General features: G+C 36.7%; 1 protein-coding gene across 9 annotated transcripts in view; it reads left to right on the forward strand.

The window, feature by feature from the left end:
• Positions 1-12,926, forward strand: part of UBR3 (ubiquitin protein ligase E3 component n-recognin 3) — a 103,952-nt gene that overhangs the window by 13,556 nt on the left and 77,470 nt on the right. For 8 of the 9 annotated variants that reach the window (XM_058421267.1, XM_058421268.1, XM_058421269.1 and 5 more), the window contains exons 2-7: positions 293-432; positions 825-983; positions 1,993-2,136; positions 2,766-2,815; positions 5,366-5,432; positions 9,125-9,255. In XM_058421267.1, coding sequence (XP_058277250.1) covers positions 293-432; positions 825-983; positions 1,993-2,136; positions 2,766-2,815; positions 5,366-5,432; positions 9,125-9,255 — 691 coding nt within the window. Of the gene's footprint in view, positions 1-292; positions 433-824; positions 984-1,992; positions 2,137-2,765; positions 2,816-5,365; positions 5,433-9,124; positions 9,256-9,973; positions 10,379-11,580; positions 12,109-12,926 lie in introns of those variants that run through there. The other variant, XM_058421273.1, reaches the window with a different exon arrangement.

The following is a 12,926-nucleotide window of genomic DNA, read 5'->3' on the forward strand; positions in this document are numbered from 1 at the left end:
GTCCTTCTAATTGTTCTATGGGTGTTATTTCTGATATGTATGTGAAAAAACTGGGATGTTACGTATGTGAATTTTGAGCAGCAGAAAAAAAATGGGCAGCTTTATGATTCTCTGGCCCCGGAATCAGAATGGGCTTGGACAGAGTAGCTGGAATTTCTGAATACCATTTCCATACCACCTTTAATGTAAAAGCATATTCTCTCTGAAAAATGGAAAAAAGGAATTCTTTTTTTAGTATATGTTAACACTGCTGAGCTGTGCTTGGCTAACATTTTTCTCATCTGTTTTATAGGTTTTGTAAAAGACACCGGATTAAATCTAATTCAAATGTTCCATGTGTTCCGAAAGACTTGTTGATGATGTCAGAATTAGTTCTTCCACAGTTCATCTTTAGTCTGATTCAGCACTTAAGAGAAGGATATAATGAACCTGGTATGTTTCAAATATGGTGTCTCTAGCATATCTTAACCACGCTGTTACCTCTTGCTTTGCAGTCTGTGAAGACACAGTACATGAATGCTATCCGTAGTTTATGCCATTGTATTTTGTACCTCTCTTCCTAACAAAATCACAGCCTGACTAGGTGATTTAATTTTGTTACCTGCTGGCATGCTTAAATATCTTTTAAGGGTTACCTAGCATTGTGCTGAGCTCTTCCAGAAAATGAAACCAGGTATAGTTTGAAATTTTTTACGTGTGGATTTTAGAGCATTATGAATATATAAATTACTTTAATTTGTGGTGGTTGTAACTGTTCTGCTTGTCACTGTTTTGGCTAAATTATATTACATCTACACCAAAAGTTCTTCGTATGTGATTTTCAGCTCTTGATCTGCCATCAGAGAAAGACCTTCATAAAATCCTTCAGCTTTTGGAGCCTCATGTTTCCTTCCTGGAAGACTTGACCAAAATGGGAGGTGCAATGAGATCGGTTCTTACCCAGGTTTTAACTAGCCAACAGTTCTACAAAAATCTTAGCTCTGGTATGTTTGTGTTGTTTCTAATAATTAAACTTTCAAACTATGAAGAATTAAGGGCATAAGTTTTGTTTATAACTTCAGTTTCTGCATGTTTTTATTTGAAATCCCAAAACACAGACACCCCCCCCATATTTTTCAGGATATTATGTTGATAGGAGGGTGAGCTTCAGGAGTGACTAGAAACATTTATTATGACCTGTAAGAGCAAACATCTGATCTGTGTCCCAAATTAATGTATAAAGAAAAATCTTCTCAGAAAAGTTTTTTTATAAGAAATCCATTATAGCTTATTACTTCCAAACTAGCCATAACAAGGTTATTCCAAGTGGAATACATCTATCTTACTTTGGGGTCTGCTGTCCCAGAGGTTACTGGAAGAGACCTGAATGGCAAAAGGCCATTGTCTGCCCTGCATTTTTCATCTTTTTTTCAACATTAGCCCCCACTTCATTATTTATTCAATCCTGTACCAAATCACAGTGAATCTGAAAATACTTGCCAGTCACAACTAACCCCAAACCCCCAGTGTAAATTAACTCCATGCTATTTTCTGGCGATTAAGAGTCCTTTGCATAGGTATGGAACAAATAGTAATTACTGTAGTTTTAAGTTGCCATAACTGGCTTGGGCAGCAGCTAGTTAAAGAACAGACAATCTCCAAATCTTTATTTGAAAGGAGAAACACTTAGTAAAGCTGCCTCAGGGGTAGTTAGTTCTCTTTATTCTTTCCTTCCTTTTTCTCTCCTGTTATAGTATTCGAATGGGCATAATTTAATTATTTCTCTTTCCTGTATGTGATGGATTTCCTGATATGGAAATACAGAAAGTATTTCCATAAAATGGAAAGTAAGACATGCTTATCTAGAATCTTGGAATGGAGAATATGTGTTATTAAATTAAAACATTGTGAGCCATTTTTTAGATTGCTTGCGTGGAGTATGAACCATTCTCTAAGCATATGAGCCAAGGAGTTGCTTTTGTGCTTTAATACTGTTTTTTGTATATATTCAAGGTGTTGGAGAGAATGCATGTGCAAAGAAAAGTCATGAAAAGTACCTCATTGCTTTGAAAGGCTCTGGATTGGCATTTCCTGAGGATAAAATTGCATGTGGTATGCAGGAACAAGGAGCTGGAACTAGCACATTATCTGTTCAAGGTTTGTGTGGAAAAATATTTTAAGAGAAGACTTGATTATTGATGGGGTTTATATAAACTGCTTTGGGTTTATTTTTAAGAAAAGCTAATCTTAATGAAATGTAGGGAATTACCTGTTATTTATCACACTACCAAATTACAGAATTCTTACTTCTATCAATAAAATTCAACGTGTTAACTTCTTGTTGCTAATATGCTAAGCACCATTTTTACAGTCATAACATTAGTGAAATTTGAGTAGGCAAAATGAAATTGTTCATAGTGGAATTTTGCCACTGCAACAAAGTGATTATCAATCCATAGCACTTCTTTTAAAGGTTCTGTGGATTTTTTTTTTTATTTTATTTTTTTATTTTGATCACTGAAGTCCATCAGAGGTTTTTTTTTCAGTTTCTGAAAGAATGCTTGTTTGTTAACACAGTGCATTGAAGCTCTGCAATAGCATGTATTTGCAAATCCCTGATTTTGTATTGCTGGGAAATCTTACTCCAAGTTCTCAGTCCACTGCTATGTATCTTTTAAAGAAAATTAGTGTAGTGTTCCATTTCATACTGGCTTAAATATCTTAAAATACTGTACTTTCAATATAAGACTTATAAAAAGAATCTCTGAACTTTTTTATTTCCAAAGGTTTAGCAGGTGGTACGGCAACATCAGGACAAGGGGATTCTTCAGATGAGGTGAGACGTTTTGAAGACTGTAATGGACTTCCACAGAATATTAAAGGGAGAGAATGCTTGCAGCCAAATCCCACAAATCTTACACCTTATATCTGCCGTACATTATCCAAAGTTTAGTAATTAGGAATAATGGAGGTATAAAGGAATAGGTCTCATGCCTTTGATTTACTAAGGACCTCTTGAAAAATTCTGAGTTTTGCTAATGCTGTTCCAGTTTAATTTATGCGTGTAATGGAGAAGAAACCTGTTTAGGTATTCTAGAAATCACTATCAAGTAAATTGGGCAAACTTAGAGCGTGTAATGCTATGAGTGGGTTTTGGCACTTGGGAATCCAGCTGAACTGGTGATAGCAGCAGTGAGAATTTCTCTGTAAATAAATTCCCATGTGTAGACTTGACCTTACTTACCAAACATATGGAGTGGGAGTAAAAAGGAGAGAATCTCATTTTAGATTGGGCTTTAATAAATAAGTAGAGGAAAATTAAATTCTGGTAGAGTAACTTTATCAATTTATTCTCATCTTTTTTTTCCTCAACTACTTAAAACCTAATTTCAACTAGTAAGCCTTAACAGACATTTTGGTAGGGTAACATAAAAAACTTTAAATAATGTAAAGAGATATCCCATAGAAAAACAACTAACCCTCAGTGTGGCAAAAGCATTCATGGACTGTGTTTTATTTGATTCCTTGGAACATAAAATCGTAAACAGGACAACAGGTTTAAAGAGGGCCTTTTTTCTCCTTTTGCAGAAAGGAAAGTATGGGAAATAACCGTCATTCTTCAGGTTAATTTTTTGCTTAGAACCGGCTACTGTTGTAGAAGTAAAACTACTGAACTGTGCAAAACTTTTAGTTTAGTTTTGCTGTTTAGTTCCCTGCAGAAGTACTGCTCTGATTTGTAGTTTGTGTAAATTTTGTAAGCTAGTGTTCCATCTGTGAAACAATGCTACCATTAGATCTTGGTAAGAAAGAGCATTTTTAACCTTTCTACATTCATTTTAAATACCGGAGGAAAAAAATCTAGTTAAAAGTGTACTCTTGCCATGTTTCTTAATTGTAACATAGTGTTACTCTGCACTAGGAGAGTATAATCAGAAATTAAAAACAAACTGTAAATGCCCTATGTAACTCACATGGGAGTACAGAGGAGAGAAATGTTATTTTTCAAATAAGCATTTCAACTTTCCACCTGCACAGTCTATTTAATTTTTGGATGAAATGAGTGGACTTCCTTTTCAGTAATTCCTATTTGTCAAGCAGCTCATGATTTTGAGAAAAAGATTATAAACGAAATAATTCATATTTCTTCACTGATGCTTTTTTTCAGGGCAGGAGACTTGAATTGCAGAGTCCTGCAGTTCATAGTAACATCCCAGCAAGTCTTATTTTTTTCTTGATGATTTTTTCCTCATGGCCCCTCTGACTGGGGACTGGGCAGTGACAACATCCTGAGAACTTGCTGACTCATTCCTAATTGAAGTACCAAGTACCCTGTGTTCACAATGACCACAGGATGCCTAAGTGTTCAAATGTATGTCCATCTTAAAATGAATTTTCAGATGGAGGAAATGAAAGGGGAGGCAAAATCAGACCTTTCATTTACACCATACTTGTGGTCAGTCCTTAGATGTAAAGTGTGAACAATCTTCTGCCCCAAGGAAGGGTAGTAACTTCTTGAGATTCAGGTTCTTTATCGTTACAGAGAAGTTTGGAAGTAAAACATGGCATTTGCTTAGGGGAGAAGGATATTGAGTACATATTTTTAATAGAAGATATCTGCATTAATTATATATCATTTTATTAGCTCCAGTAAGAATCTTTATTTCTAGTTTCATTAGGACTACCAGTGTTGGCAAAGATTCATGCAACATTTAAATGCCCCTGTGATGTCACATTCTTTTTTTAATGTGCAGAGTTAGATTTTGTGAAATGGTGGTGGAGATGTTTTTAACTTGTATTGCATTTTGGAACCTTTGCTGTTTAGTTTGTGGAGTGCTTTGAAAGCTTCAGGTGACAAGTGCCTGCGTAAAATGTCTCCATTATTCTGTAGGGAAGAAGCAGTTAGAATTGGCCTCTTAAAGATGTCAAAAATACTTCATTCTTGCATCAAAAGTTTATATTGATTAGAAAGTATGTAGCTAATTATATATGTTGCCAACTTTGAAATACAATATGTTGGCTGATATTTTTTCTCTGAAACAAAACCCTACAAACCCTACAAGTGGATAAAGTAAAATCTTAGATATGAAAAGGTCAGAAATTTTTTGTGTTAAACAAAAATCAAAGCAACTAACCTTACAAAATTAACGAAATAAATGTGGATGATAAGGCTGCCTGTAGGGGGAAAAAGCCAATTTAAAAAAATCAGTTTTTTCTCTAAAGAGTTGCACACCTGTAAACAGTAAAAGCGTTTTTCTTGTAAGAATGTATTGAAGGGTTCTCTGTTTTAATTTGGTAGCTGAACCAGAATTTTGGGAGTATGCCATCTCTTGGCAATAAAGTTCTGAATATATGATTGTCAATTTTTTAAACTCTTCCTCTACCCCAGGAGGACCAGGATGGTAGCCAAGGTGTGGGAAAGCGCAAGAGGGTGAAACTAAGCAGCACCACCAAAGGTATTTATAAAGTACTCATCTCAGTTTATCATGTTTGCTTTATGTCTGTCTTAAAAATACCCAGGGATGCTCAATTCACTTCCCAAGCACTGTAGTGCTGCGTGTGAGAGGTATTAAACATAGCACAGTCTGAAGAAGAGTAGCAAGTGAAAATGTGCTAGTTGGCAGGTTAGATTTCCCTTGAGTGCGTACCGCTGTCTGGGACTTTGTTTGACCATTTTGTCACCTCTGTGCTCTAAGCTGACCTCCAAAAATGCTTTTAGTTTTTGCTGTGTGCCTATCAAGGCTGCAATATAGCTCTACGAAACAGGTGTTTGATGTATTTGTTCTTAACAATCCTTTTTGATTGTGCCACTGTGCAGTAGGATTTTATTTGCAGCCAGGCAAGAATGGTTCTCTCTGGTTCTGGTTGGTCTTTCTGTACTGTTTTAGTAATGTTTAGGATAAAATACTTGAATGAAGTCTCTCTTAAAACCACTCCATTATTTTTCTAGCTTGAAATTAGTGCCTTTTAGTGCTAATATATTTAAATGCTATTGTTAAATAAAGATGATCTTTTTTGGTTGTGTTTTTTTTTTTTTTTTAATGTGAGTGTGAGGAGACTGCCATAGGAAGTGCAAAGAATTGAAAGCCTTGGGAAAAGAATATTTGGGTAGAGGATTTGCGGTGAAAGTTGGAATAAAGTTTCTGGAAGGTCTCTGGAACGAAGGTTTGAGCTTGAGTTTTAAATTCAAAGGTTCATGAATCAATGAAAAGGTGAGGAGTATGGGAAAATAAGATCGATTGTTTCTAGTGTTTCCAGACTGAAGGAAAAGCGATGAGGATGCTGAAAAAGCAGAGAACGAAATGTTTTGGCAACAGTGTTGTTTAGAGGTGATCTTAAAAATGGTGTGAGAAAGATTGTGGTAGAGATGTGGAAGAGGCAGTAGTTTTGGAGAAATGCAGGAAACATAGAGACATCCAAGGAAAGTTCTCTAACTTGGATTTAAGAGGCTCTTAGCTTGTCTAAAAGATGCCTTAGAATTGGGTAACACAGGGAAAAAATGCTGCTGTTCTGATGCATTGTAACTCTTTAGGGCGAGAGGCAGGGAGGAAGCCCAGATTTAGATCCTGCCTGATGAGAAGACCAATATCAGCAGTGGCATTTCAGGATAAGTGATACTTGAATTCAACATTTCATTTTCCCCCAGGATTGTAGTCTTCCCCCTCTGAGGCATCCCAACATGGACTGTGGTCATGATGTTGATAGCTCGTAATATCTGCCCCAGAGGAGGGAGTCTGCCAATGGGGGAAGGGTAAGTATCTGTTTTTATTAAATATCAGATAGTTTTCTGAAGTTTTCAGTATTCATATTTTATGTCCAATAGGGTATAAAATAAGAGTATGAAAAGAAAATTTTGGAAAACTGACTATTGAATAAAAACAGATTCACCTTTTCCGTCTAAGCAGACTCCCTGTCCCATCCTAGCTCTTCAGTGGTACTGTCTTCATCCAGGGTTATTTATATACTGGGGGTATCTTGGAATGCCAAGTCTCATGTTCTGGAGAGATATTTACAACACTCTGTGAGGTGTTTTGTGGCACAAAGAAAGAACAAAATATTTCTTTAAAGAAACCACAGTTTTTATGCTGAGATTCACTCATACAGGTATGGGACTGAGTACTGAGCATTTTTTTTTTTTTTAAATTTTTTTTTTTTTTTTTTAACTTTAAAACCTCATCCTGCATCCATCTGAAATACCAGATTTTTAAGACAATTTTAAACTCAGAGGCAATTTTTTTTTTGAAAGAAGTTTAAAACCTAGTGATGCTTTTTAGAAGAATGGGAGCATTAGTCCCAGTATTCTTGACAAACTTTCCAGGTTTGGTAAGAGCATTCTGCCTACTTAAATTATGTAGCAGATAGGTATTGTTGTCTCCCTGCCTGAAACTGCTGCATAAAGTATTGGATATACACTGTTCACCTATGGTATGTGCCAGAGAAAGCTGCACTGTCAGTGACAGATCCAGGGTTGTGTCACTTGTCTCCATGCCTGGTTCTCACTCAGAGGCATTTGGCATGTACCTAAACTTGTGCTCTCTGTTCTGTGGACAGAAGACTTTAGTCTTGCATGTCTTACCAGGCTTTTGTGGGCAGTCAAATCACATGTGCAACTTCATAACAAGAGATGAGGAAGAGAACATCAATGAGCATCATGTGTTTGTTGCTGTAGGTGAGGTGTAATACCTTACAAAATAGTTTAAGATTAATTAATATCACGAAATACTAGAATATCTTTCATGATTCTGTGAAGGTAATGTTTTATATCAATGCTTGTCGGATATATTGACTAAAATATACTCCTTTTTTGGGGGGGCTTGCTGGAGTCTTGAGGAGAACCCTAAAATTTAAGTCTGGGCAAATTGGTTCCTTGCCCAGGGAACTCTGACATTTGGTAGTGCTGGAAAATGGAGGTAATTCCTGCTTAGGAAGAGCACAAATGCCTATCTTGCTTAGAATAGGCACAGAGGTATGCAGTGCAGTCTCTAAAGCTGTCACACTCCAGTGAAGATGGGAGTCTTCAAGGCCAGATGATGTTCAGTGTAAATGGTTTTGGATGTGTGCAGTGGTGGGAGCACTTCATCCACTCCTGTTGGAATATGTGATTTTGTGTGGAGCTGCATATCCTCAGGTGTAGTTGATTTCTAGGTATGCAGAAGTAGTAGTATTATTACTTTGTTCTTTAGTCCTCATACCTTACTGGAGTGAACACTGCCTACTGTAGTTGTAAAGCATAAATAATCAACCTCTTGAAAAATGATGATGAAGAGTCTTTATATTTTAGATTTTTAAAAACAGAGTTAATATGATTTATGCTCTGTCAAGTGATAATTTCATGAACAGTTTATTCTCGCAAAGGTCAGTTTGCAGCTTTGCAATCAGGAAACTGATCTGCTTAAAAACACAGCTGACAAAATGGGAAGATCCCAGACTTGATTCCTAGGCGGGTCACCCCCAGGGATCTACTATCAGCATGAGTAGAGGGGCAGGGTGAATGGACAGAAAAGGGGAAAGATGAGACTGTCTGTCCTGCTCCCAGGAGCTAGTGCTTCCTCATTATCTGGTTATGGTAATTTTTCTATTAAAAAACCCCAGCAAACTTAGTGGTTGGTCAATCAGTGCATGTATTGCTTTGAAAGTAACAATAAAGGATACATTATTGCTTCTATTTATTTTGTGTAGAGCTTGGTAAAGTGTTGTTTAGATAATAGAATTCATCACTTAATCATAAATTGTATTTTGTTGTTTTAATATTTAACTTCAGTTAAGTAGTAGTCTGCAGTGTTTCCCTTGGTTAAGTGGTTGTGTAAATATTGTGCAATTTGCTGGGCTGCATTATAATGAGTGCAGCTATTATGGTAAGGTGATGTGATTCAATGCAATCAGTGAAGATTGTACTTTGTGGCAGAATTGTACTGAAAATTTTCACTGGCTTCTCTGGGAGGTTCTTTTAATAGTTACAGACTCTGACACTATGCAGTATTGGTGATCTTCATTTTCCCAGTGTTTAAAAAGAAATTATTTACAGAATGCACTAAGATGTTCTTAAATGTCTGTTCCTGAATTTTTATATGAATGCAACTGCGCTATTATTGTTCTTAGTTTTAAAACTTACTGTATTACACGTGTCCTGCTTCATCCTTTTATGCAGATCAGTCTATCATGGATGTTTTGAAGCATAAATGTTTTCTAGAAGAATTATTATTTTGGACAATAAAATATGAATTTCCACAGAAGATGGTGACTTTCTTACTCAACATGCTACCAGATCAAGATTATAAGGTACTTGGCCTTACTTCATTCAAACCTATGCATCTTTTTATATTCACATACTTAGTGTGTGTTATGCCTCTCATTCATGCCTTATGTCTGAATAATAACCAGTAAAATAATGCAGATCCTTTACCTTGTTTTGAGTATTTTGTAAGAAGTTCTAGTGTTTAGTATTTGAAAACCAATGTTTTGGACAAAACAAGATGGATAAATCTGGAGCAGCACTATTAATTTTGATTTCATGGTTTACTTTCCTTTTTGTCTGTTAGTGCATATTTGCATGTGTTGGATTTTGTTTCATTTTACTTTACTTTGGAAACTGTTTTTTATCACATAAAACATGAGGATCAGCACAGTATGATTCTGTAGCATGGTATGCCTGGTGAATAATTGCAGTGATTTCATTCCTGTTTCAGTTATTGTAGTAGGCCATTCCAGTGTGAGTGTTCTTGCTGCAGCTATGCCCTAGGTCATTTTGGCAGCCTTCCAGGTGCTTCCTTACAGAGTTTTGCAGTTGTCTGTACCAAGTATCTCCTGGCCTGGAGTTGTGGAGACTGGATGTCACCTTCCTGTTTTAAATCTTGGTGTGCAGCCAGGTTTGGTTGTTTGCTCCACATGTTCCCAAGACCTAGTATACATAGCAATCAGGCTTAACATTTTGCTCTGGTCATGTCATACCCCGGGGCCACGCAAATATTTTGGACTTTCTCAATCCCTGCTGGGAGGAAAAGATCAAGAATTTCTGAAGTCCGGGCACGCAGATTTCTTCAAAAATGTCTGTTTATAAGGGACAACCCTGTATTTGTGCCCCCTGAAAATCTTGCTGCATCAAAAGCAAGGACATGAAGATAACTTGCAAGGAAGAAAAAGATCAGATTTGGGCCTTCAGCACTACTGTGTCCATGTGAAGACACCGTTTTGATTTGGGATGCCAGCATAGATTCTTCTTGGTCTTAGATTCAGCTGATATGAGGGGACATTAGGACTTCTTAACTGATGATCCACTGCTGTGAAGCTTGAATTCTTCTTGATATTTGGGCACCCACAAGGACATCCAGTTCTCTTGGTCCCTTGCCAGCTAAATTCCTGCCTGTAGAAACACGCAGCTGCTAGCAGTGTGCAGAAGAATCTGGTAAGTGTTGCTGTGTTTCCCTCATAACTGTACCATGAAATAACAGCAGCTTCTACTGATTGTGGGATCTTTCTTCCTTTGACAATGAGCCATAGTCTTCAGTGACTTTCTTTGTTCTGTTCTTTACCGTTCTTCACTTAGAATGGAGATCATGGTGTATTTGGTCTCTCTACTGATTGCCATCTTAAACTGGAAATAGTCCATTTTCTACCCACCAATGCTCAGAATTAAAGGTTTTTGTAATTTTGGGGGGTTGGTTGGGGTTTTTTTTTGTTACCAGTTTCATATTGTTTTCCATTAAACAGTTAATTCCTATGTTAAAGCTTTAGCAGAAACACAAATGCCAAGTGTTTGAAATTTTTTTAGAATCTGTGATTAATTGCTGTGATTGTCTAAATGGCATTTTCAAGTAGTAAGGAAACTTAGAGCAGGAAATGTATCACATGGCAGTACTAGGGAGGCAATAAACTATTATTCTTGCAAGATACCTTTGCTTTGTTGCAAAGCTGTCAATGTTGTATAAATTTTAAACGTGTTTATGAGGCCTGTGGTTTATTTACAAGGAGTGGCTCTGCTTTTTACATGGATAAGAGAGAACATAGCATTTTGGGATGAATTAGAAGAATCTTACATGCTTCCATTTAGCTTTTTTGAAAGAAAAGCTTATTTGCTGATTAATCATACTGCATTCTCAAACAACAGGAATACCTCTAGGGATATAAACTATTCCCAGTGGTCTCTCAGCTCTCTGCTACTTTCTCTCATCCCATCTACACCACATGTACTGTTGGAGTATTTTCTGTACCTGCTGTTGTACAATTTATCTGATTCTTCGTGAGGCAATTTAGATCATTAAATCAGCAGAATTCTGCTAGGTTGGATTTCTGATAAACTGAGGGAGCTAGTTGGACATAGAGGTGACTATCTGTGTATGATCTGAAATTGCTGAAATCTCTAACCTCCAGCATAAACATATTAAAATCCATCACTGCCTTGTGTAGCAGTCGCTGAGCCACTAGCAAACTCAGTTACACAGATTTTTTTGAAATAGGAAAACAAACTTCCCTTTAAGGATTCCCAGTACTGAAAAGAGGCGTTGAAAGGGGTGGGCTAAAACCCTGGGTTAAGCAGCTCTTCCCTCTCTCCCCACTTTGGCATATGAGAGAGATAGCACAACAAAAAGTGTGGTCTTTGCCTTACAGATTTGTGCTTGAGGCATCCATTCCAGCTCTCTCTGACATTTGAAGCTTGGAAGACTTATAAACGAAGAAAAAGAAAGCAGAAGAAAAATTTATTGAAACTTCCAAGAAATTAAAGGTGTTATGGTGCAGACAAGGGGAAAAGCAAAAGTCCGGAGAAAGAGACTTTCATGTGACCAAGGAGAAGGCAAAGAAGGTGTTGGCAGTAAACAGGAAGATGTGGAAGAGTGTAAATCATCCAAGAGCAGAACCCTGCTGAAATCTGGAATACTGGAAATACAAAAGTGCAAGAGCATCTGGTAGACATAATGAATCAACAAACATAATTACCAGAAATGCTGTGCCATGTCAGGCACCTCCCATAGTGACCCTTGAGACAGCTATTACAGCATTAGGAATTGACTGACTCCTGAATATGCTGTTCTACAAATTCTGTAGAACAGTTTTTCGATTGGAACCTTAATTTTAGTGCAGCACTCAGTTGGCAGAAATACTTTCCAGCTTAGCACTGAGAATACAAACATGGGAGATGTAAGTTCTAACTGAAGCATAGGGTTGATATTAGTCTCCAAAGAATTCTGGAGAGCGGTTGCTGAGAGAAAAGGCTAGCTGAAAAACTGAGCTTTGTTTTTCCATAGGTAGAAATATAGAAGCTGCACAAGATCATACAGAGTAAGTCAGTGAAGAGAATTAGATGTACAGAAAGCATGTCTCTCTTAGGAATCATTTCTTGCAGAAGGTTGGAAGCTGAGTATTTAGAAACATGTTAAGATAAAAATTGCATTCTTGCTCCATTCTATATTTTTCCTTAGTTGTGTATATAGCTTTGGCCACCGAAAGAAGGGATATCTGGATGGATTGATTTGGCTTGCTGTGGCTGGTTTTATGTACTGACTGCAGTTTACCACAGTATTTCAGCTTCTTAACTTCTGGAATGAGTTTAGTTTCTTCCTCTCAAAATTGGAAAGGGTTGTATTTGTTTGTTTAACTTGCAAGTGAATGTAGCAGTAAAGCTTCTGTCTTTCCTTTAGTTAAGTGTTTTCAAGAGTTTCTACCATTATACTGTAGTGAGAGCAAATTTACAGTACTTTCAAAAGTTCATTATTGTAAATGAGTGAGGCACAAAAAATTTCGATGCATGCCAATACAAACTAAAGAAAAAAAAATCCAAAATTTGTCCTTAGAGAAGGACCTTGTTTTTGCAGTCAATTTGAATTGATCATGCTGTGTAAAAAAAGTAAAACACTAGTTTCTTCATCACAGAACCCAAAAATCCTATTTAAACATAACAGTGTGAAGACTTAATATATTAAAGTGTACTTTTTTACTAGCAGCATTAATATACTAAC

Source organism: Hirundo rustica, chromosome 7 (assembly GCF_015227805.2).
Source record: "Hirundo rustica isolate bHirRus1 chromosome 7, bHirRus1.pri.v3, whole genome shotgun sequence".
In the NCBI taxonomy this organism is placed as follows: Eukaryota; Metazoa; Chordata; class Aves; order Passeriformes; family Hirundinidae; genus Hirundo; species Hirundo rustica.